The sequence below is a fragment of the Carettochelys insculpta genome, chromosome 4 (assembly GCF_033958435.1).
Source record: "Carettochelys insculpta isolate YL-2023 chromosome 4, ASM3395843v1, whole genome shotgun sequence".
NCBI classification, from domain to species: domain Eukaryota; kingdom Metazoa; phylum Chordata; order Testudines; family Carettochelyidae; genus Carettochelys; species Carettochelys insculpta.
This window is the reverse complement of record NC_134140.1, coordinates 22583469-22608420: the sequence shown is the minus strand read 5'-3', so window position 1 is coordinate 22608420 and position 24952 is coordinate 22583469. Positions and strand designations below refer to the sequence as shown.

Sequence of the window (24952 nt, the reverse complement as noted above, 5' to 3'; positions counted from 1 at the left end):
CATATCATCATTAACAAAGTTTGAAGTATATGCACAGAAATTACAAACACCCCACAACTTACCAACATTAACAAAATAGGCTATGTCCAAGGAGCACCATACCCTAGCTACATCCACTCATTCCAGCACAGAGATCCAGGGTGAGATTTAAAAAACAGGTTCTTAAAGCTTCCGAGTCCATATTTAGGCACTTAAATAAGTGATCTGATTTACTTAGATGCGAAGTATCCAGCCACTCCCACTGGATTCTGACTAAGCAAATTCATCACTCAAATGTGAAAGAAAAATATGGAGCATTTTGTTTGTCTGAGGCTTGGTCGACACTACAGATTTATGTCAATACAACTACGTCCCTTGTGAGTGTGGAAATGCACAGCAGTCCAGTTACGCTGACCTAACCCCCAGTCAAGAGACCACTCTGCCAATGGGAGAGCTTCTCTTTTAACATAGCTACTGCCTCTCGGGGAGGTGGAGGACCTATGCCAATAGGACAAGACCTCCTGATGGCATAAGCAGGGACATCACTGAATGGTGCAACTGCACCATTGTAGCAGTGTATGTGTAAACAAGCAGGAAACAAGGGAAGCAGTGAGCTCTACATGGAATTTGCCCACTGTCTGATATTACCAGCTCAGTTAGAACATTGAACAACGCAAAACTTGGCTTTAAGTCCCTAGGAGCAGATGAAACTTGCCATAAAAGTTCAAAAGCAACAACAAACATGTAAGTAGATAATCACTATGACAAGCATTATAAAAGCAAAACAATGTGCAATGGAAGGGAAGTGGGCAAATATGTGGCCTTGGGGAGCTCTTCCCCAGGAAGACTCTTTTGTATTGATATAAAAAAAGGAGAATGTTACCAACCTACCAAAACAAAGTCACTTCTAGTTAGCATGCAAAATACAAGGTACTCTTCCTCATTCACTGTGTTCAGAGTCCCATCAAAGTCTAACACTAATGAAAGCTTGCACTGCTGAGAAGTGCGATAAAAGAAAAGAGAATCGTTATCATGTAACCAGGTCACTACTATAAAAACAGCAATGTCTCTACAGATTTAAGTGGATTGAAGCAGCAAGTGGAAGTGGAGTGGAATTTTTTAAGATGCAGAGGAGAAACATTAGTGGTATGTTTTTATTTTCATAAGGCAATACTTGCAAGGTCAGAAGTATGGAATCAAGACTCCAGTGTCCCCAAAGCAGAATGCTAGTGCTTAGTTTTTGAGTCTACTTATAACACAGAACTCATACAGCACTTTTCACCCTAAAAGTGTAACCCACTGGTAAGTATGTATTTAAAGTTCCTTTCAGGGCCAATCCACAGAGGATATGAGTTATTACAGGTGCAGTTATGGAGTTTCTGTTCAAACTGCAGCGGCCTCTTCATTTAGCTCTAGTGGTCCCTGGGGTTGAAATCCCAGCATGTTAGCCAAGACGGCTGTAGCACAGCACTTTACAAACATTAATTAGCTAATGCAAAAGGCTATCCTTGTGCTATAGGCAACAGGCAATCATGACTAAGAAACTGAGGGAAATGTGAAAATATATTTGCCAAAGCCTTAGAAAGGGATGTTCATGGCTCCCAGTCCTAACCATTCCAGGAGCTCTCTTGGATTTAGTAATATTTCCATGAAGCTGATGCTCAGATTCATACTGTGCCAGTTCATCTATTGTTGGATTTAAGCCCTACTTCACCAAATTAAAAAAAAGACAGGAAATTCAATTAAAGGTATTTCACAGCAGTTTCTGCTCTTTGCTGTGCAGTGAGAAGGTCAAATCACATGGGCTGGAGAAAACATACGTGTTGGTAAGTAAAATCATTCCTGAACACCATCCATACCAGATGACAAAATACAAATCCAAGACAATAAAAGAGAAAGCCATTTGCAATGTTTCTTCTGTGCAGGGACAGTCTCTTTGTATATGCACAGTACTCAGCACAAGAGAGTTAATCACCCTGACTGGGGTCTTTGTATTTCAAATACTCAAAATTGAAATTCTAATTTTGAATTTCAATGAAGAAAAAGTGGTAAACATTCTCACAATTTCCCTCTCCCCCGATCCTCTCGCCACTCATTTTTTGATTAGCTACATCAATAATAAGGAGAAGAGAGACACCCAGCTGAGCAGCAAGAACATCAGTTTGGTTAAGCAACAGCTATAAAAGAAGACAACAGAGAGTGACTCAGAAACCACACAAGACTCTGTGATAAAATGATGCCCTGTACCCTATTAAATCTGCCGTGCCTTGAAAGCAGAACTGGAATGGAAAAAATAAGGGCATTCTCGAGGTTTACCAGCAGTATTATTTGGAATATATTCATGAGAAAGAAGAAGGCGTAAAATAGAGGGTGTGATGACAGAATCAGGACGTTAAGCAGTTGTAGCCTAAAAAGAAAGAATTTGAAAATAAAGAAGAGACAAGAATATCTTGATGCACTTTTCTAATGAGAAGCTTAAAAAGTGTTAAAATGAGCAGAGATTGTGAGAAAAAGCAAAGACCTGCTTACAAAGTCAGACTAGCACAAGGGTTACAGTAATTTTCCTTCTCTTCTGCGTGAGCCCAGTGGTTACCAGAGTCATTTAGAGACACCAGAAAGGAAAACAAGCAAGTCCTTTAAGGGGGGAATAAGATGCACATAGCCAACTCCAGATCCAGGAAGGCTGTTGCAGGTAAAGTGATTCCAAATGCATTATAAACCTTTGAAAATTGGACTTTTTTGTGCAATTTGTGTTTAAGCACGTACTTGCTTAAATGTGATACTAACACCACTCTAAACAAGACTGACTAAAGAAGTATGACACAGCATTTTAATGAGCACAGAATGACAGCAGGTGATCTTTGCTTGCCTTTGGTGGATTTGTGGAGCATGAGGAAAGTTAAAATGTGTCTCTTTAAGGCCATTATGCCAAACCTCAATGCAGCTACAGATGAGCAAAGGGCAAAAGCTTTTACAGTGTGGAGCAGATTGCTAGAGCTCTACTAATCAATTAACCCCAGACTTGGGTATGTGCCCTCATCTACCCCTGCAAGACACTACACACCTCAGTATATGTTCTCTTATAGGAAGCAATAATCAATTTGGGAACTGCCATAAGCCAAGGATTCTATTTTGTAATCTAACTTGATATCCTCCAGAGTCTCTAAAGTTTTATTTTTTCAGACGTAGTAACATGCAGTGTATTTGGTTGTCATTTACTCTGCATCCAACTCGAGCTTTTAGCTGGCAGAGAAGATTTTTGGTATATTTTTCTTCAACAGTTTTTTTCCTATTAATTCTGGATAATTAAAAAAATCCCAAATACTGCAGTTGCTATGCCAACTATGCCTGTTTTTGTAAGTCCTTGTCTGCTTGCCTCTGAGGGAACATCTTTTGAGATTCAGTTCACTTCAGCCAATAGGTCTGTATGATACAAATGAATTTGCTGATATATTTTGATATATTCTCCTTAATACACATTGTCAAGAAAGTTTTACAGAGAAAGTCCTTTAGAGGTTAAAGAGAAAAGGAAGGTGTCTATTTGTGTAACAATTAAGGAGGCAGCAGGTCAGGATGGGAGCAGATCTCAAGACAGGTGTGATGGGGCAGTGGCAGGAAAGACGAGAGAGAAAGAGGGAGACAGAGCCAGAGGCAGAGAGGGAGGCAGACAGATCCCCAATTTCCCTCAAATCGTTAAATGCAGAAGTAGTGGGGGCTGACTAGAAAGAGATCAGACGAGAACTGAAATGAAGAGATAGGAATGACAGCAAATCTAATGTCAGATAGTTAAGAGTTCAGCAAGCCCACAGAGATTTTCTGAAAGCAAGCAGTGCATTCTTAAGCTGGATACAGAGATGGATAGGTTGATGGAAGAAGGCTGCACAGTTTGCATCTTGGTCTTAGAGCCAAGCAAAACTCACATGCTTATGCTAGATGTGGTAACCTGGAATGAAAATTGGCTGACATTTTCCCTGGTCCTTGTCTCACTTGCCTGAAGACAAATGCTTCATGCACCACTTTCACTTACAGAGAGAAATGCTCAGCCATAATACTATGGGCTTGTCTACACTACCACCTTCCTTTGAAGGAAGGATGGTAATTAGGGTGTTGGGAGTTTACTAATGAAGTGCTGCAGTGCATACGCAGCACTTCATTAAGTAAATTCCCTCCCGTGGCAACTTCAAAGTTTTAAATTAGAGGAGTAAAGGGACTTCGAAGTTGCCCTGGCACTTTGAAATATTGGGGGGTGAGCTGCAGCTAGACACGTGCAAGTACTTCAAAGTTTAAACTTCGAAGTTGCCGCGGGTGGTAGTTTGCTTAACGAAGTGCTGCGTATGCACTGCAGCACTTCATTAGTAAACTCTCAACATCCTAACTACCATCCTTCCTTTGAAGGAAGGTGGTAGTGTAGACACAGTCTACATCTTTTTTACGATCATATCCCCCTCTCTCAGTTGTTTTTAGACTGTGTCATCTATTGTCTTGTGTAACATAACTGCAACTTGACATTTTGGACTTTCAGTTTCAAATTCCGCTAACAGATTTCTGAATATGTTTGTCCATTCCTGCCACTGCAGAAACAAACCACACTATCCTGATATTTAGTAAATGCTGGAGACACAACTAAAGAAAAAGGAACCTTCTTTCCTGCTCAGATATTGCAAGTTATTTTTACAATTTTTCTATTATTACTTGAATCTAGTGGTTGCCTTTATAATTATTGTCATTGGGCTTCCAAGTTGCTCGTTCTCTCTCTCTCCCTCTCTCTCTCAATCTCTCTCTCTCTCTCCCACACACACACACACACACACACACACACACACACACACATTTTTATTTCAGCAAATTCAGAGCTGTTTTCCTTTAAGTACGTCCAATCAAAAGGCACTCTTGTCCACATCAAAGATGGCTAGCACACAGTTTCTGAAAATCTGAAGAAGTGGGTCTTACCCATAAAACCTCATTGACTAATAAATTTGTTAGTCTTTAAGGTGCTACAGGACTTGTCTTCCTGGACAAGGTCAGCTCCTAGACACTGCAATAGACAATGCAGTATGGGAAGGAGCTGGGCAGCCCATGGTGGGGAAAGAACAGGTAAAGGGCTATTTAGAAGAGACAGACATACACAGATCCATAGGTCTGGATTTAATGCATCCAACAGTACTGAGGGAATTGGCAAATGTCATTGCAGAATCTTTGGCCATGATCTTTGAAAACTTGTGGAGATTAGGAGAGATCCCGTATGACTGGAAAAAGGCAAATATAGTGCCCATCTTTAAAACAGGAACAAAGGACTATTCAAGGAACTATGGACAAGTCAGCCTTACCTCTCTACCTGGAAAATTCATGGGTGGGGATCCTCAAGGAATTCATTTTGAAGCACTTAGAAGAGAGGAAAGTGATCAAGAGTAGTCAACGTGTTCACCAAGGGCATGTCATGCCTGACCAATCTGATTAGGGTCTATGATGAGGTAAGTAGCTCTGTGGACATGGGGAAATCAATGGATGTGATACTGTGATACATTTTGACTTTCGCAAAGCTTTTGATACAGTCTCCCACAATATTCTTGCCCATAAGTTAAGGAAGTATGGATTGGACAAATGGACTGTAAGGTGGAAAAAAACTGCTAGATGGCTGGGTCCAAAAGGTAGCCATCAATGGCTCAATATCTGGTTGGTGGTCGTTTTCAAGTGGAGTGCCCCAGGGATCAGTTCTAGGGCCGGTATTGTTCAAAATCTTCATTAGTGACCTGGATGAGGGGATGGATTGCACCCTCAGCTAATTTGCGGATAACACTAAGTTAGGGGGACAGGTAGATACATCAGAGGGTAAGGACAGGGTACAGAGTGACCTAGATAAATTGGAGGATGGGGCCAAAAGTAATCTGATGAGGTTCAACAAGGACAAGTGCAGAATCCTATACATGGGACAGAAAGAATCCCAAGCATCGTTACAGGCTCGGGACTGACTGTACATCAGAAAAGGACCTGGGGATTAAAGTGGATGAGAGGCTGGTGCAGAACTTATTATGAGTTATTATTTCCCTCTATTCAGCACAGGTGAGGCCACATCTGGAGTACTGTGTCCAGTTCTGGGCCACCCAGTATAGAAAGGATGTGGATGTATTGGAGCAGGTCCAGTGGAGGACAACAAAAATGATTAGGGGGGCTGGAGCACATTGCCTATGAGGAGAGGCTGAGGGATATGGGCTTAATTAGTTTGCAGAAGAGAAGAGTGAGCGGCAATTTGAGAGCAGCCTTCAACTTGTGTAGGGAGGATGAGAAGAAAGGATGGAAAGTACAGTAGAAGACTGCCCTGGATTAGCCAGATCTTGCATGATCTCAAAATCAAAAATGAGTCATATAAAAATGGAAACTAGGATAAATTACAAAAGTTGAACATAAGCAAACAGTATGTATATTCAGGGACAAGATTACTTAGGGCAAAGGCACAGCATGAGCTCAAACTAGCTGGAGACATAAAGGCCGTGTCTACACTAGCCCCAAACTTCAAAATGGCCATGTAAATGTAAATGGCCATTTCGAAGTTTACTAATGAAGCACTGAAATACATATTCAGCGCTTCATTAGCATGCAGGCGGCCACAGCACTTTGAAATTGACACGGCTCGTCCTGATGGGGCTCCTTTTCGAAAGGACCCCACCTACTTTGAAGTCCCCTTATTCCTGTGAGCAGATGGGAATAAGGGGACTTTGAAGTAGGCAGGGTCCTTTCGAAAAGGAGCCCCGTCTGGATGAGCCGCGTGGTGACGAGCCGTGTCAATTTCGAAGCGCCGCGGCCGACCGCATGCTAATGAAGCGCTGAATATGTATTTCAGCACTTCATTAGTAAACTTCGAAATGGCCATTTGCATGGTCATTTTGAAGTTTGGGGCTAGTGTAGACACGGCCAAAGAGTAACAAGACAACATTCTATAAACATATTAGAAGCAAAAGGGAGACCAAGGACAGGGTAGGTCCACTACTCAGTGAGGAGGGAGAAACAAAATCAGAAAAGGTGGAGATGGCAGAGGTGTTTAATGTCTTCTTTGTTTCAGTCTTCACCAAGAAATCTGATGCAGAAATCCCTAACATGGCGAACACTAGTGGACAGGGGGTAGGTGTATAGAGAATAAAATTAAAAAAAAAGAACATGTTAAAAATTACTTAGAAAAATTAGATGTCTTCAAGTCACTAGGGCATGCTGAAATGTACCCTAGAATACTCAGGGAGCTGATATCATCTTTGAAAAGTCCTAGAAGTTGGGAGAGATTCCAGAAGACTGGAAAAGGGCAAATATAGTGCCCATCTATAAAAAGGGAAAAAATAACAACCCAGGAAACTACAGACCAGTCAGTTTAACCTCTGTGCTGTGAAAGATAATGGAGCAAGTAATTAAGGAATTTATCTGCAAACATCTAGAAGAAAATAAGGTAACAGCCAGCATGGATTTGTGAAGAACAAATCATGCCAGACCAATCTGATACTTTTCTTTGCCAGGATAACAAGCCTCATGGATAAGGGAGAAGCAGTACATGGGGTATACCTAGACTTTAGTAAGATATTTGACATGATCTTGCATGCTCTTCTTATCAATAACCTAGGAAAATACAGCTTAGATGGGGCTACTATAAGGTGGGTGCATACCTGTCTGGATAACTGTTCTCAGAGAGTAGTTATTAATGGTTCGGAGTCATGCTGAAAGGGCATAACAAGTGGGGTTCTGTAGGGGACTGTTTTGAGACTGGTTCTATTCAGTATCTTCATCAACAATTTAGACATTGACATAGACAGAGTACGCTTATTAAGTCTGCAGATGATACCATGCTGGGAGAGGTTCTCACTGGTTTGGAGGATAGGGTCATAATTCAAAATGATCTGGACAACCTGGAGAAGTGGTCTGAGTAAACAGGATGAAGTTTAAAAAGGACAAATGCAAAGTACTCCACTTAGGAAGATTCAATCAGATTCATATATACAAAATGGGAAGCAACGGTCTAGGACGGAGTATTGCGAGAAGAGATTTAGGAGTCATGGTAGACCACAAACTAAATACGAGTCAAAAGGGTAATGCCGCTGCACAAAAAAAAAAAAAAAAAAAAAAGAGCAAGCAAACATGATTCTAGGATGCATTAATAGGAGTGTTGAGAGCAAGACATGGGAAGTCATTCTTCCATTTAGTGATTTTCCCTTCTTTAAATAAAACTGTTAAACACATTGTCAACATCTTAATCATTTCATATCCCCCTGAACCAGGGTCTTCTGCAGGAGCCTATCTACTCCCTGTAGCTATTACACTCCTTCCTCACCTGCTCCCTGAAGGTTTTACTTCACAATTCCTCTCCCTGAAAGTCATATAGGAAATGGGTTCTGTTCCCTGATCCAGGAACTGATCCAGAGACACCTGCAGAGCTTTCCTACTTCCTGAAGCTCACACCAACAATTAATATACTTATTGGCTTTGATGAAAACCATTCGATCTTCAATGTATCACCTGATCCCTGGCTTCACAGTATCCACAGGGGACTGAGACTAAATCCCTGGGTAGAGAACATTTGAAAAATTGAACATACCGGGGCTGATCCAACTCCCAACATCAGTGGAAAAAGACTCCCACTGACTTTAATGGGAGCTGGCTCAGACCTATATTTAGATATTTAATACTAGCATGTTGGATGATTTAGCCAAGGAAACAACACTCTTGTTTTTAAAAGCAAAGTTTTCTTCCTGGAAATGGGATCACTCATTTTAGAGGGTGTGCTTTGTCAGTGGAAAATGACATGCTATTTTGATGAAACAGGAAGTAAAACGTGAATTCTAAGTGAATTAATAAAGAGAAGAGTGGCAGGATTTATGATCCCCAGAAGACATAGCGTTCTTCTGTCAATCAACCCCTTCAGCAAGAGTTAGACACATACCAAATGTTCTAAGCAAATTCTGGTGGCTTAGTGAGAAAGATATGGCATCAAGATGTGGAAAAGGAAGATTACTCTCTGGTCAGAGAGAACTAGAAGCAAAAATAGGCAGACACTGCAGAAAACTCTCAGAAGAGTCAGACCAGGGGAGTAAGCTTTGGCTGAAGTTTATGTTCTGTTATTATTTACATTACCAGAAAAACTGAACAGGATAACAGGAGTAAATTTGACTTTACACAGCCTAGGTAGATTTTATTTAAATCAGGAAGAAATCACCATGGTTCACAAAGGGTTTTAGGAAAGTACTCAGAATAATGGAGGACATCCCTCCCACTGTATTTCCAAAAGCAGAAAACTCTATGGAAATCAATGGTGCTGCGCTGATTTCTGCCAGCAGAGAACCTGGCCAAGAATATATTGCCATGAAGGTTTGCTGAGAGTCAGAGCATTCTTGGTAAGAGTTGCCCAACACACTGTGATCAGCTGATGCCACTGCTCAGTAAAATTCAGCAGTATTTACGACAAATGAAACTGAGCTCAGAACAAAAACCATAGTAAGCTATGCACAGGCCTGGCCTTAGAGCAAGGCAAGCAAGGTGGCTCACTTGGCACTCTCCAATTGACTATGGCATCCATCACCCACTGGTGTACCTACAGTAGGTTTCCTATTAAAATATGGTTTTGAGGCAAACTTGAAATAGGCATATAAAATACCAAATTTTGGAGATATTATCTCCCTTAGTCTTTGCATAAAAATATATGGTATAAAGGAAATGGAAATGAAAAGATGTGAAAACAGGAGTATTTTAATGCAATCACATATGCATGTCACATACATAGTACCCAGATGGTCAGCCCTGGTTAAAATCATTGAGAAAAATCAAAATATAAAGGCAACTCCATTGGAAAGACTTGAATATTAGAAGAGAATATGCCTTGGTGGGCTATGCCTTTTAAAACAATACAGAAATACCGACTGGGGGCAAAATCAGATAAACATTCAGTGAGGCAGGAACTGGCAAAAATCACTATTGCACAAGCAAGTGATATAAGCAAGGGTTAAAAATTAAACAGCTAGGAATACCCTGGCCTGCTAGCTGACCTGCTGCACTTAAGACATCCAATTCATTGAGAGCTGTATGATGTCTCACAAATGGCTATAGGGACCCCCTTCTGCAGGCAGGCACGCTGCCAACTACTAACCAGTTTGTTCGAAAAGTAAAAAGGTAAATCCAGACAGCAACAAAAAGACATTATTTCTCATGCAAATCCTTACAGCCAAGGAGTGTTTTGACCTCCACCTGACAGTGCAGTCAGTACTGTGTAAGGGTCAGCCCTCAGACACTTTCTCAATGACATGCACAGAATGGGGGATTCAGTCACTATGAACTATTTATAGCTAATTAAATAAACTTGGTTCTGCCAGCCACTGAGGGCCTGAACCAACTCCCACGCAAGTCAATGTCTGTCTTCCAACTATCTTTAATGAAAAACTGGATCAGGATGTACAGTAAACTCTTTCATATCCAGCATTCTATCATCTGGAATGCTCAAATAACCGGTATTTTAACTGTAAGTAAATTTTAGTTATGTCTTCCAAAAGTACAGTATAGTGAAAGTATACACAAATAAATACAGCAAATACAGTATAAGTACGTCTTATACTAGAGAGTTCTGTAGCCAAAACTCACGGCGTGTCTATGCACAAAATGTGTTTTGTTGACAGAAACTGTCGACAAAAAAGCTGGCCTTTTGTTGACAGAGCAGATCAAAAGATCGATCCACTTTTACATGTAGACGCGATCTGTCGACATAAGTTTTGGAGGAACATCTCTTCTGACAGTAACTTCTGTAGACTGATGCTTCTAGTGTAGATATAGCCTATAAGTTTACAGTGTACAATCCTACTATTGTTGGTAAATAAAGTACTCTGCACACATTTTTGTTTCTTAATATCTAATCCTGTTTTTCTTTAGTGTTGTGCATTATTAGGTACAGCTCTCTATTATCCAGAATATTTGAATATCCGTCACTCGCCCAGTCCCGGGGCTGCTGGATATGAAAGAGTTTACTGTATGTAGAAATGGTGGGCTAGATGCACTGCAGGTTTACAATGGTGTCAGCCAGTGTATGTTGGGGCCCATCACGGTGAACTCCAGTTCCGTTCAATTCTCTTTCCTCTAAGTCAATTTCAGCAACATAACAAAGATTCCAAAAGAGGACCAAATAAAGAACATCGGTAACAACCAGAAGAGGCCTTCCAGTGAACTGGGAAAGGATGCAAGGATTCCCCTAGGTATCCACCACTACAATGGTATCCCCTTTGCTTTTATAGCTGCATTCCAGGGCAGGTTCCTACTTGTAACATCTGACAGACTGTACCTTAATGGAATCCCACACAGCCACAAGGCTTCATTCACAAACAGAATTTTTAAAAAAGACCTACTTACTTCGCAGGGCCTGGACGGGGAAAGTGCTATTACTGCCAGCAGGGGACAGTGAACACTTCTGACAGACACACTCTTTCCCATTGAAAGTCACCCGGTCCCCAGCAGGAAAAGGCAGCCTGCAGCAGGAGAGAGGAAACCATGACAATCCGGAAAATCCTTCTTTCCTTACTGAAACCAGACATTACACTCCATAAAGAAACTGGTCACTTTTATGGGGGGAGGAAAAGGGGAGCTGTTTATCTGTTACTTAAGCCTTTTCATTTATACATCCAATACTTTTCATTCTCACACATACTTCTGATTTAAACAAAAAGCAGTCAAGTAGCACTTTAAAGACTAGCAAAATGGTTTATTAGGTGAGCTTTCGTGGGACAGACCCACTTCTTGGGTCTGTCCCACAAAAGCTCACCTAATAAACCATTTTGCTAGTCTTTAAAGTGCTACTTGACTGCTTTTTGCTTTGATAGTGTATAGACTAGCGCAGCTTCCTCTTTGTTACTATACTTCTGATTTGTGCCTCCAATCATCATTCACCAGGAGGCTAAAATATTAAAGGCAATCTCAATTACGCGTAAGTTAAAGCTACTCATGGAAAACTTGTTAAAAGATAGGCAAAAATACTCAAAAGTCCAGGCATAGTTCCCTGTAAAAATGGTGACTGATGACTGATAACAATCAGTCTTGGAACAGAGGAGGAGCTAGAAACATTTGTTTTTAATGGATATAGACAAGTGTAATTGCTTTTACAGAGACTGTAACAGGCTATTAAAATGTTGCAAGAGAGCTACTGGTTTTTTTTTTAAAAATGTAATCCCTGACCAGCTGTGATCATGCTGAAGTTCTCCACAGAGTGCATTCATTCAGAAATCAAATGCTTGCAAATACCCCTGGGAGGAAATAGACCCCAATTAAGACCCAGATGCAGCCACACAAAGTTGTTCTTTCTTTCTGTTAAACTAGATCTCTCCTTACATTTAATTAAATGCTTCCATCTATTAACATCCTCACAACCATAAGGCTACCCTTGTTAAATACGCCTTGTGCACAGGAACTAGAGCAGTTGATTTGGGAAGGATCAGCTGGGCATACCAATTTATATCACAAAGAAGGAAGGAGAGGGTTTATAACACATTTCTATCAGGGTGAATTCACCTCATACAATGCCTATGTACCACTAAATCCCAAATAAAACATTAGAATATGACTTACGTGGGTGTTAAGTGGTGCTTTCCATCTGAGGTGTGTAAGTCACTCCAATATTAAGAAAATTCTGTATTTTATTTAACACCCCATTTTTTTAGAAATTATGAAATGTAATGGCTGGGTCTACACATGTCCCCAACTTCAAAGGGGGCATGTCAATCAGGGTGATGGGAGATTACTAATGAAGCGCTGCACTGAATATGCAGCACTTCCTTGGGATAATTCTCCCCTGAAGCAATTTTGAAGTGTCAAACTTTGAAGTGCTGGCATGCATGTAGCCATGGGCACTTTGAAGTGCCCGCGCTACTTCAAAGTGCCTTTATTCCTCAAATTTTGGGGAGTAAAGGCACTTCGAAGTAGCGCAGGCACTTTGGAAGTTTGACACTTCGAAGTTGCTGCAAGGGAGAATTAGCCTAATGAAGTGCTGCATATTCACCACAGAACTTCAATCTTCCATCACTTTGATTAACATGCCCCCTTCGCAGTCAGGAGCAAGTGTAGACAAGCCCAATACGAAAGGCTCTCATATGAGATTTTTTCTGTATAATAGCTTTATAAAAACTCCCTGCTACTAAGTACAGAAGACAGATTCTTTTGCTCCCAGAGTAATACAAAAAATGTTCCTGGAGTGGGAGTAGGAGCAGGGGGAGCAGAGAATGACTCCTGTGTCTGTGTAGTATGCATAGCACAATGGGACTAAGATCTTAACTGAGGGTCCAAGGAGCTGCTGCAATAACAATATGAAATAATAAGCAAATATTGTACACAGTGTGTCTAATAGGAAGACAAATCACTAACCACATGTTTTACATATAATGCAAAAGGAATGACTAAGAACAAAACAGGAGCTTCCTTAATTGTAAAAGATGGACATTAGTTTAGTTCAAACACTGAGCTGCATTACCATTGTAAATGGACAATCCAATATATAAATAACTTGATTATTTTAATAAAATAGATATTAAGGACAGAAGTCCACATGTTGATCATCCGATTAAATTTCCTGTAAAATCAAGACCAAAGAATATCGTCCCGCATTTTCTGCATCATTAACTTCAAGCTGAGAAAATGCATAATGTTTAGGAAGGCATCCAAACTTGATTTATAGCCCTATTATGCTAAAAATCTGCTATCCTATTCTTGCATTCATATGAACAGCTGCATTTTGTGCACAAAATCATGGCCCCACTGGGAGTTCTGCTACTGATTCAAAGTGATCATGATTTTGCACCACAAAGCTTTATCATCCAACTGAACTTTCTGCTGGGGTCTATCAGTAAAATGATAGGTCCCTCTGAGCAGCATTAGCACCACTTGCTCTCTTGGAGGCAGTGTAGGCATTTATAACAAGTAAACTCATTTGAAAAACTCCCACCAACTCTCCATGTATATTCTAATTTAGTAAATATTTAGTTTAGTAACTAAAATTTTTAAATTGTAGTAACTAATGACAGCAGTCTTCCTTTAGAGAGGGGTGACGATTATCACCAAAAGAAGTTTCACTAATTTCTTCAGATACAAAGGATGCTGGACAAGCAACAGGACTGCAAGGGTGGTGTTGAAAAGCAGGAAACAATGGAGATCTTCAGGACTTTGATAAAAATAAGGAAGGACATTTTCTTTCCATTAATTTAAAAAAAAAACAACTTTAAAATTGTTTCAAAGTAGGAAGAAGACCAAAAAAAAGGAGTTTTTAAATGTATATAAAGGGTAAAATGTAAGCAGCAAGGTCCTGATTCAGTAACAATCTTGCCTTACAAGGGACTAAACTCACTTGCTTATACTTGGGTATTTGCTTACATACCTTGCTAAATTGGGACCCAAATTCAATATTTACTACCTCTAACAGTATTCCTCTAATACCAGACTATTTTTTCTTTTTCACTTGCAACTAGGTAAATGGATTTACAGGCTTGCAAGGAAGATAGGTCATGGGCAAGAGGTAAAGTTCAATTAACGAGGTTTCAGTTTTGAGCCCTTTTGCCTAAAGTTCAGAATATGTACAGACTGTAAGTTATACACCAGTGCAGATATGCAGATACACCAGTTCTACACAAATTCTTATCTATCAAAATTCCTTTAGCAACAATATTCAATTAGCTAACCTCACTTATGCATTCAGTGTGATTTCATGGAGGGACAAGGAGTTAGAAGTATTTTTAAGGACAACGATTCTTGATTTGTTCAGTACAACTCTCCAAGATGACCAAAAGTGTATTTTATTACCGTATATATTATCACTATTATTTTCCTAATGAGTTTGTTTCAAACAACCATAATAGATTATTCTACGTCCCCTTCAACACAAACTGATTTTCTCATGGAGACATATACTAAGTAAGACTCCAGAGGTCAAATCCAGGGGGTTGTTTTATAGCTTGTACAACCAAACAAACAAGAAAGCTGTTGCATAAGATGCTAGGCAGGACAGAATTTGGCACAGGGCATTGAATACCAGGGATGAATGAGGCAAAGATTGCTTGCTAAACGCCTCTGTGGATATTTAGCCATCACAGCTGGGGGACAGGTAGGCACATTTTTGGACTGAGGGCACATCTGGGTATGGCAGCCATGAATGCTCACAAAATTTGCAATTCATTTACAAACTGGAACAACACAAGTTTCTTTTAAAACCAACACTATTAAAATATTTGGGTTGAACAATCAGCTATTAGAAAATTATATTACGGAGCTGTCTGTTGAGTTTACCACACAATTTTGCTCTGTATGAACATAAGTTGTATGTTAGCTAACATTTGTCAGTGTTCTGAGCTACATAAAAATTTGTTAGGTTTCACATTAACTGCAGATTTCTTTACGGGTCTAAATAGTCTTGTTGACTATCAGTGTTGCTCCATTTGACCACGTCAATAACCAAAATATATTCAAACTATTTTAGCTTCAAAGCAAGCCACATTTAAGCAATGGTGGTGTTAATCAATTTAATCCCAAAGAAGAGATATTCAAGTAAACTTTATTTAATAAATATATATTTTAGTGGGAATAGACTTAAAATCTTACTTATTATTATAAATATACCATCATAACAACATCATTCAATTAAACCAAACCTGCCCTCATTCTTCTCCCTCTTTGATTAATGTGAACAATGCAGCCAATCACCCTTCTTTACATCTGCTTATCATCCAGAATTATTCCACACATGGATAGAAAACATTAGCAGAAACACTGTTCTTAATCTGTACCATGTAAGTAGTTTGTAAGGAAGCTTAGTAATATGTGGGTGTTTCACTACACATGCCAGATACACAAGTTCTTTGCTTCATGAACTCCAGAAAGATCTTTATTTTTTAAGAAATATGGGCAATGACTATACAAAACCAAGGCCTGAATGCTTGAGGAGGGTTCAGCATCCAACAGCTTCCATTGCAGACCCCTGAATTAAGATGCCAGAGTTATAGAAGTGTTCAGCCAGTGGGAGTTTCCTAAACTGGAGCTAAGCACTTTTACAATTCAGTGCGATTTAGACATGATGAGAACTTTTTATGCTCCGGCCCTAGAAGTTTCTGTACTGTTCAAACTGATACCTTCAGTTTTAACCTCAAAACTTCCATGGGTTCTGGGTCCCAGAAAAAAAAACAAAACCAAAAAACCAAAAATCTGGCTTCTGCTAGAAACAGGAGATTAGAAATAAAGCCCATACCAACTACCCTGCTGCAGGTTGGTTCACTCATTTTCCAACAACAAACACAAGTGATTCCATTCTACAGGATGCACTGTTGCCTGATTTTGTACGTCCTACTGCCCCTCTGACTACTCATGTTGAATTGGTTAATTTCATATAGGTAGCAGAAGTGGGTCTTGAGGAGAAATGAGAAGGTGGAGAAGGTAGCATTGGTGTAACAAATTAATTCAGAGAGGGCATTCTACACTTAATGTGCAAAGGAAACTTCTTTTTTTTCTTTCCATTTGTGATGGCACTAAAAGCAATGGCTAAGGAGCGTCTGCACATTTGATCCTCCCTAACATTAATTCTGTTCATTTCCACAGAGGCTTTGTTCCATTTCTGTTGTTATCTACAGAGAGGTTTCCTAATCCTATGATGAGGTGAGAAGCCTCAGAATTCAAAGCCCTATGAGCCATCTGTCTCTCCCCACCATGGTTTATTCTCCAAGTAAGGACACATTCGCTGCTTCTTTTCTCTCCGCAGTTAATGTTTCATAGAAAGAACTGCCTTACAGGTCTCTAGTTATTAATATTGTGGGGAGGAAGTGCGATTACACACATACAGTCTTTCCAGAAAGAACACAGATTATTGCAGGAAGTGTTTTTGTCTTTCTTTTCTAGGGCAGAGGTGGAGATATGTCTTTGGGGTCCCCTCCCCAAACATAAGTTCCTGGGGTCCTCTCATCACTCTGTCTCACACTCCATCTTGAGACCCCACCCACTCCCCTAACGGGAGACATCTCTGAGAGCTTCTATGGGCCATAGCCCCTTCTAGTGGGAGGAAGGAAGAGATGGTGGTTAGGGCACTCGCTTAGGGGCCTGGGTTCAGTTTCCTAATCCCACACAAGACCTCCTGTGACACCTTGAAAAATTCTCTTAGCCTCCTTGAGCCTCAGTTCCCCCTCTGCAAAATGGAGATAACAGTACTTCCTAACATATGGATGGGCAGTTGAGAGGATAAATACCTTCCAAGACTGTAAAGTGCTTTGAGAGCTAGTGGTAAGAGCCAGACATATCTACCACAGCAGATATATAGAAAATAAAGCTGCTCAGATAGCATTGGGAATCAGTTCCTCTGCAAATGTTTGACTTTATTCTGTTGCTCTTCCATTCATTCCTAGATGCAGGCAACATCTGGGAAAAGTTGGACCAGGCTATAGATAGTGCTGTGAGAGCAATGGCATAAGCCATCACTTTTTGCAGTCATAACAACTACACAATTTAGAACTTGCATTTGTGTAATTAAGAATTAGGTGGTCAGAGCACAATAGAAGAGAACAATGAAGCAAGACAAATTCCATTACACTGTATTTCACAGAATCAAAGAAATGTAGGGGTCCTTGAGAAGTCATCAATATCAGACTCCTGTATTTTAGCAGGACCAAGTAAGACCAACGGGCGCTGAGCCCACGGTTATTGATGTTGATGCTGAAGTAAAAAATCCTGGCCTGGGAGGATGCAAATCTACTATCCTCTTAGCTCTAGCATGCCCACACCCAATCTCACTGATGGGAGGGGCAAAGGGGAAAATTGCCTGGAGGCCTGGCAGTTCCATAGGGCTTAGGGCACCACCTACTACTGCTACTGCAGTGCTCGGGGCTGGCTCTCCCATCTCTACCTCTTTTGCCCGAGGACCCATCCCTTCTGGGAGTGCAGAGCCACCCCAAACACACCTTTCCTAGGGGCCCAGCAAATTGTCCCTACTGCACGATTTCATGTTCATTTTCGCACATATATTTATTATTTCTTTTTTTTCCACTTATTGAAGCACCAGCACCAGTAGTTACACACTAATCCCAGCTGGATCTTTATGAAGTATGTGGCTTGTTGCTGTGCCTGCTTTATAGAGAAGCTGAGCGCTATCAACACAAAAGTGGGGAGCAAAAAATAATCCAGCCCCGGCTCTGGGACATCCAGTGCCAAGATACTCTAATAGCAGCCTTATCAACTTAGCCAGAAATAGTACCTGATCAATTTTTTGGCTGCTGCTTTTTGGTTTTCTTTGTTCTATTTTATTGCATATGCTTTGGTTTTGTCAGTACTTTTAGTGCATGGGGGAAAAAAAACACATTTTCACTATCTTCCCTTTGCTATTATAGCCTCATCTTTTCTGAAGCTAAGAAAGCATGGTTGCAAGTGTCACTATTGTCACTATTAAAAGATGACTTTTAAATCCTATCCCTGAATCAACTTGCTTGACTTCTGAAAAATGGATCTATTTTTAGCGTTTTCTTTAACACCAAACTCCATCTTTTCTTGAATATACTGTATGTACTGCCTACTTCACCTTACTTTTACTGGCCTCAATACAAAATCAAATATTGATGAAGAACATCTCATAGTGTTTGCATAAAAATGCCCTTTCGTTCAGCAAGTGCAAAATATGCCTGGTCTACAAAGACTCATCCATGTGGAGCTATGTTGATCTGAACCAATTACGGAGCTGGCCCAGTGTTTCTAATGTAAGAGGAGGACAGAGTTCCTCTGTTGACTCATACAGTAAGTACATGTTAGAACAAACTCTGGTGGGGAAGGTTAATTGATTCCTGCTTGCAAAATGGAAGGCTCTTGAGGTGGATGTAGGCAATATGAGTTGAAGTGGCTTCCTAGAGAAAGAGGCTGTAGCAAGCTGGCACTGTTGTTGAGACAGCTGCAGTTGGGAGGCTCAGCAGAATAAATGTTTTGCCATGACTCCTTTGGACTTGAAATACGGTGTTCACCATAACAAACTGAGCAGGGCAGTGTTCCCTGTAAATTGAACACCTTGGCAGCCAAGCAGGAGAGATTCAAATGCCAGCCAGCTGAGTGCCCCCAGCCCACACTATGTATTTCTAATGATGGTGCACATCCAGACATGCCTTGGTGCAAATAAAATTTATGCTGTCTGTGGATGGAAAAAATAGAGGGAACACTGACAGGGAGGTTGAGTGAAGTACTATCATATTGGGATCTAAAGTTTTAAGGAGCAATTCAGCTTTTGTGTGCCCGCATTTAATAGCAATCTTTGTAGCAGATCATATTTATGGTTTTCTGGGCTGAGGTTGAGCTTGCTTTGTTAGGGAGCTAGGAGTTAAGTAGTTCAACTATTGTAGAAGCTTATTCTGAACTTTCACTGAATTGTTTTAGCTGGAATGATAAACATCCACATTGCAGACCACAATAAAGGGCTATGTGGAGTCTGTAAATAATTTAGATTTCAATTATAAAACCTAATGAAATCCGAACTGAGGAGTCAATCACACTCAATGAGAAAATATCAAGGATTATTTTCTTTTTTTAAGTGAATGACTCTGGATCTAGATAACACTGATGTTAAGAAGAAATGGCACCAGAAATTTGATACCTAGCAGATCTGTTTCTAAACTGAGCCACTATGTACAAGCTATACTGAGCAGGCTCTGGGCAGTTGTGTGTGTATTGAGCTCCTCCATCCACCTTTGAACTTGTGATTTATATCATAGAATGCTGATACTTACATGTTGTGCTGGGGAGGAGACAATGCTCATGGTACACGGAAGTGCCAGTCACATGGGGAAGGACAGGAGAAAGATCCTGGGGGCCAAATTCAGGCTGCTACAAAAGACTGAAGTCCAGGACGTCCATGGTGGCATTCTCTGAGATGCTTCCAGTTACATGACCAGGGACAATTAAACAGAAATACAGGAGAGGCAAAAAGACATCCTTTAAAAAATGGAAGTTAAATTCTAGTGAGGAAAATAGAAAGAAGCCTAAACTCAGGCAAATGAAGAGTAAAATGATCATTAGGAAGGCAAAAAAAAAAGATGAACAGCTAGCCAAAGACACAAAGTAATAGCAAAAAATTAGTACAGCAGAAGTAGGAAGCCTGCTCAACAATCAGCAGGCCACTAGATGATTGATAAGCTAAAGGAGCACTCAAGGATGATAAGGCCATTGTGGTGAAACTAAATAAATTCTTTGCATTAGTCTTCATGGATGAGGATATGAGAGAGATTCCAAAACCTCAGCCATTCCTTTTAGGTGACAAATTGGAAGAACTGTCCCAGACTGAAGTGTTATTAGTGGGGGGGTTTGGAATAAATTGAGAAAAGAAATAAGCAGTGTGCCCTCTAATTTTTCTTACCCCTGAGCAGAATGAATTTTCTTATGTGCACCAATGTGGAGATGATGTGTGACATGAATTCATATAGCGGGAGTGGGGCCAAGAGGTTCCGTGTTAGAAGGTGGAGGCGCTCTGGCCTGGCAGAGGGATGAGGTGCAGGAGTGTGAGGGCTCTAGGATGGGGGTGGGGCTGAGGGGCTCAGGTCTGTGACAGAGGGTTGAAATACAAGGGTTCTTGGCTGGGAACGCAGAGGTTTCAGGTGCAGGAGGAGGGTTCCAAGTTTGGGGAGAGGCTTAGTGCTGTGGACTGGAGTGCAAAAGGGGGTGCTGAATCTGGGCTGGTGGTTGGTGTACAGGGGGGGTACAGGCTCAGTGCTGGGCATATGGGCTTTGGGGTGGAACGAGTGATGAGGGCTTTAGGGTGCAAGAAGATGTTTTGGGCTGGGAGGGGCTCAAGGTGGAACAGGGAGTTGGTGCTTGGGCTTACCTGGGTGGGCAAGGAAGGGCCTCATTCCCCCAGCAACAGCAGGCTGGTGCTGGGGCCAGCAGGGAGGGACTCCTCTCCACCAACCATGTCAGCTCAGTGCTGGGGCCCTCAGGATGGGGCTCTTCTCTGTCATCCCTGGCAGCTTCAGGGTTTGGGGAGAAATCTCTCACCATTGGACCCCTGAGCCCCTGTGCAGGACTTAAGGGAAAGCTGCATGGACACACAGAGGGACTTATGTAATGTCACCAGGACCAGATCATATTCACCCAAGAATTCTGAAGGAACTCAAATGTGAAATTGCAAACTAGTCACTGTCATTTAAATCAGCTTCTGCGCCAAAGGACTGGAATACAGCCAATGTTATGTCAATTTTTAAAAAGGGCTCGAAAGGTGAGCCCAGTGATTACAGGCCAGTAAAGCCAACTTCAATACCGGGAAAACTGGATGAAACTATAGTAAAGAACATAATTGAAAGCTATATAGACGAACATAATTTCTTGGGGAAGAGTCAATATGTTTTTCTGTAAGGGGAAATCATGCCTTACCAATCAGCTAGAATTCTGAGGGGATCAACAAGCATGTGGACAAGGGAAATCCAGTGGATACAAAGTATTTAAGTTTTCAGAAAGCTTTTGACAAGACACCTGACCAAAAGCTCTGAAGCAAAGTGAACTGTCTTGAGGTAAGAGTGAAGCTCTTCTCATGGATTTGTAACTGGCTAAAAGATAGGGAACAAAGGACAGGAATAAATGGTCATTTTTCAGAATTGAGAGAGGTAACTATCTAAGGGTGTCCCAGAAGGGTCAGTAATGGGATCAGTCCTATTCAACATATTCATAAATGATCTGGAAAAGGGGGTAAATGATAAGGTGGCAAAATTTGTAGATGATACACAACTACTCAAGATAGTTAAGTCCCTGGCAGACTGTGAAGAGCTACAAAAGGATCTCTCAAAACTGTATGGCTGTGTCTATACTAGCCAAAAACTTAGAAATGTATTTCAGCACTTCATGGCCATTTCGAAGTTTTTTGCTAGTGTAGACGTAGCCTATGACTGGCAATAAAATGGCAAATGAAATATAATATTGATAAATGCAAAGTAATGCATATTGGACACACAATCCCAACTATAGATATAAAATGACTGGGTCTATATGAGCTGTTACCACTAAAGAAAGATATTTTGGAGTTGTTGTGGACAATTCTCTGAAAACATTCACTCACTATGCAGCAGCAGTCAAAAAGTGAACAAAATGAATAAAGACAGGGATGGAGAAAGAGACAGCAAATATCAAATTGACCTTATATAAATTCATGGTAGACCCACATCTTGAATACTGTGTGCAGATGTGGTCCTCCCATCTCAAAAAGATATATTGGAATTGGAAAAAGGTCCCAAAAGGGCAACAACCATTACGTGTATAGAACAGTTTTTGAATAAGGAGAGATTAATAAGACTGGGACTTTTCAGATGGAAATAAGATGACTAAGGAGGGATATGACTGAGATCATGACTGCTATGGAGAAAGTAAATAGGGAAGGAAACTAGTCTCTCATAACACAGGAACTATGGTTCACTAAAGCTGCGTCTACACATGCACGCTACTTCGAAGTAGCGGCACCAACTTCGAAATAGCGCCCGTCGCGTCTACACGCGTCGGGTGCTATTTCGAAGTTAACTTCGACGTTAGGCGGCGAGACGTCGAAGTCGCTAACTTCATGAGGAGATAGGAATAGCGCCCTACTTCGACGTTGAACGTCGAAGTAGGGACCGTGTAGACGATCCGCGTCCCGCAACGTCGAAATTGCTGGGTCCTCCATGGCGTCCATCAGCTGGGGGGTTGAGAGATGCTCTCTCTCCAGCCCCTGCGGGGCTCTATGGTCACCGTGGGCAGCAGCCCTTAGCCCAGGGCTTCTGGCTGCTTCTGCGGCAGCTGGGGATCTATGCTGCAGGCACAGGGTCTGCAACCAGTTGTCAGCTCTGTGTATCTTGTGTTGTTTAGTGCAACTGTGTCTGGGAGGGGCCCTTTAAGGGAGCGGCTGGCTGTTGAGTCCACCCTGTGACCCTGTCTGCAGCTGTGCCTGGCATCCCTATTTCGATGTGTGCTACTTTGACGTGTAGACGTTCCCTCGCTGCGCCTATTTCGATGTTGGGCTGAGCAACGTCGAAGTTGAACATCGACGTTGCCGGCCCTGGAGGACGTGTAGACGTTATTCATCGAAATAGACTATTTCGATGTTGGCTGCACGTGTAGACGTAGCCTAAATGAAATTAACAGGCAGCAGGTATAAAAGAAACAAAGGGAAGTATTTTTTTCCACACACAACATACAATCAACCCATGCAACTCTTTGCCAGAGGATGCTATGAAGGACAAGACTATAACAGGGTTAAAAATAAATAAATAAATAAATTCATGTAGGATGCCTCCATCATGGCTATTAGCCAGGATGTGCATGCATAGTGTCCATAGCCTCTGTTTGCCAGAAGCTGTGAAGGAGTGACAGGAAATGGATTATTTGATGACTTCCTGTTCTATTCATAACCTCTGGGGCACCTCACAATGGCCACTATTGGAAGTTGGGATGCTGAGTTACACGGACCTTCAGTCTGACCTAGTATGGCCATTTTTATGTTCTTACTAATTGTTTCCTTCTAAGAGAACATGCTTAGAGATAAAAAAGAAAAGATATAACGGATAAGATTGAATGGGAATGAGGGTTTTAAAAGTGACTTCCTCATAATTGGTCCTTCCAGCTATATCTGGATTTATATGATTGTTTTTGTTCTGGTTTCAATATAAGGCTGTGTCTGTTTTTAAATTATTCGTAATTCATCATAAAGAGTAATACTGCATTTCCATTTACTCTGAATTGTACTTCCCACTAAGGCCTTAAACCATTGATATATGGGTTGCACTTTCCTGGTTCAGCATAGTTGGGACTTAAAGGGTCCCAAACAAGAGGATTTGCCTGGCCATGGGAGGTCCACAGCCACAAGCCCCCAAATTTGCTGCCTGCTATATAGGCAGGCATTGTGCCTAGTTCTACCCCCGACCCACCTGCTAGGCTGCTTGCCCAGCTGTTGTGTGGTGCAGCTGGACAATGGCTTCTGCCACCTAGGTAGCCCCATGCTCTCTGGGGCTGTCGCAGGACTCTGGCCCCAGGCCCCGCACTGCTGGGGGTGCAGCCAGGGAATCAGGGTCCAGGTCCAGCCCCACCCCAATGGGGAATCTTGGCCACTGCCCATTGCAGCCATGGGGTAGCTAGGAAATCCCAAGCTTAGTCTGGCTCAGGCCCAACCCCATGCAGCTGCAGGGCAGCTGGAAAATCCTGGACTCAGTCTGACCTGACCCAGCCCAGTTCTGCCGAGGAATCGCAGCCACAGCCCTGTGCCACTGTGGGGCAGCCAGGGAGCCCCAACACCACATCACTGCAAGGCAGCCATGAAATCCCCAGCCACGGCCCTGGGGAATCCTGGCCCCAGCCCCATTTTGCAGCAGGGCAGCCAGGAACCCTGGTGTGGCCGCAGCTCATGCTGCCACAGAGCAGGCAGGGGACTCTGGCCTCAACCTGCTGCCAAGGGAGTCTTGTCCCAGCTGGTCAGCCAACGCTGCTGCCCCTCCTGTCCTTAGGCTCCTGGCCCAGGAGCCCTGGATGCTGCCAAACCAGTGAGTGCCAGTTTTCAGAGGTGCAACCTGCACAGGCATCTAGTTATGTGCATAAAAGAGAATCAAGCTATAGTTCAGTATCAGTTTTCTCTAGTGCGCGCACACAGACAGAGTCCTGAACAACTTCAGTTGCAGCGTTAGGTCCCAATCCTGCAAATACATGCATGTGAATAGCCCCATTGAACTCACAGCTGAAACTCACTCCTGCGAAGAGGGTCAGCACCAGGCCTTTCAGGACTTCAGTTCAGCTGAACATCTGCTTTGGAGACTACAGTAGTACACAGACCTGTGCTAGACCTCTGTGCACCAGTAAATGTCACCCCACATTTTTAAAGTCCCTCACATGTGTAAATGTGTGCAGGATCAGGACTTCACTATGTATATTTAATTTCCTTTTTTAACTTAGAGGAATATGGGGGAAAATAGATCTGACTGCAATTACCACAGCACCTGCAGATCCTCAGCACCGCAGCAAACTGGGA

General features: G+C 41.8%; 1 protein-coding gene across 8 annotated transcripts in view; it reads right to left on the bottom strand.

The window, feature by feature from the left end:
• ABLIM2 (actin binding LIM protein family member 2) overlaps positions 1-24952 on the bottom strand; it is a 229230-nt gene that overhangs the window by 121204 nt on the left and 83074 nt on the right. For all 8 annotated transcript variants that reach the window (XM_074992431.1, XM_074992430.1, XM_074992429.1 and 5 more), the window contains one exon: positions 11344-11459. In XM_074992431.1, coding sequence (XP_074848532.1) covers positions 11344-11459 — 116 coding nt within the window. The remainder of the gene's footprint in view (positions 1-11343; positions 11460-24952) is intronic.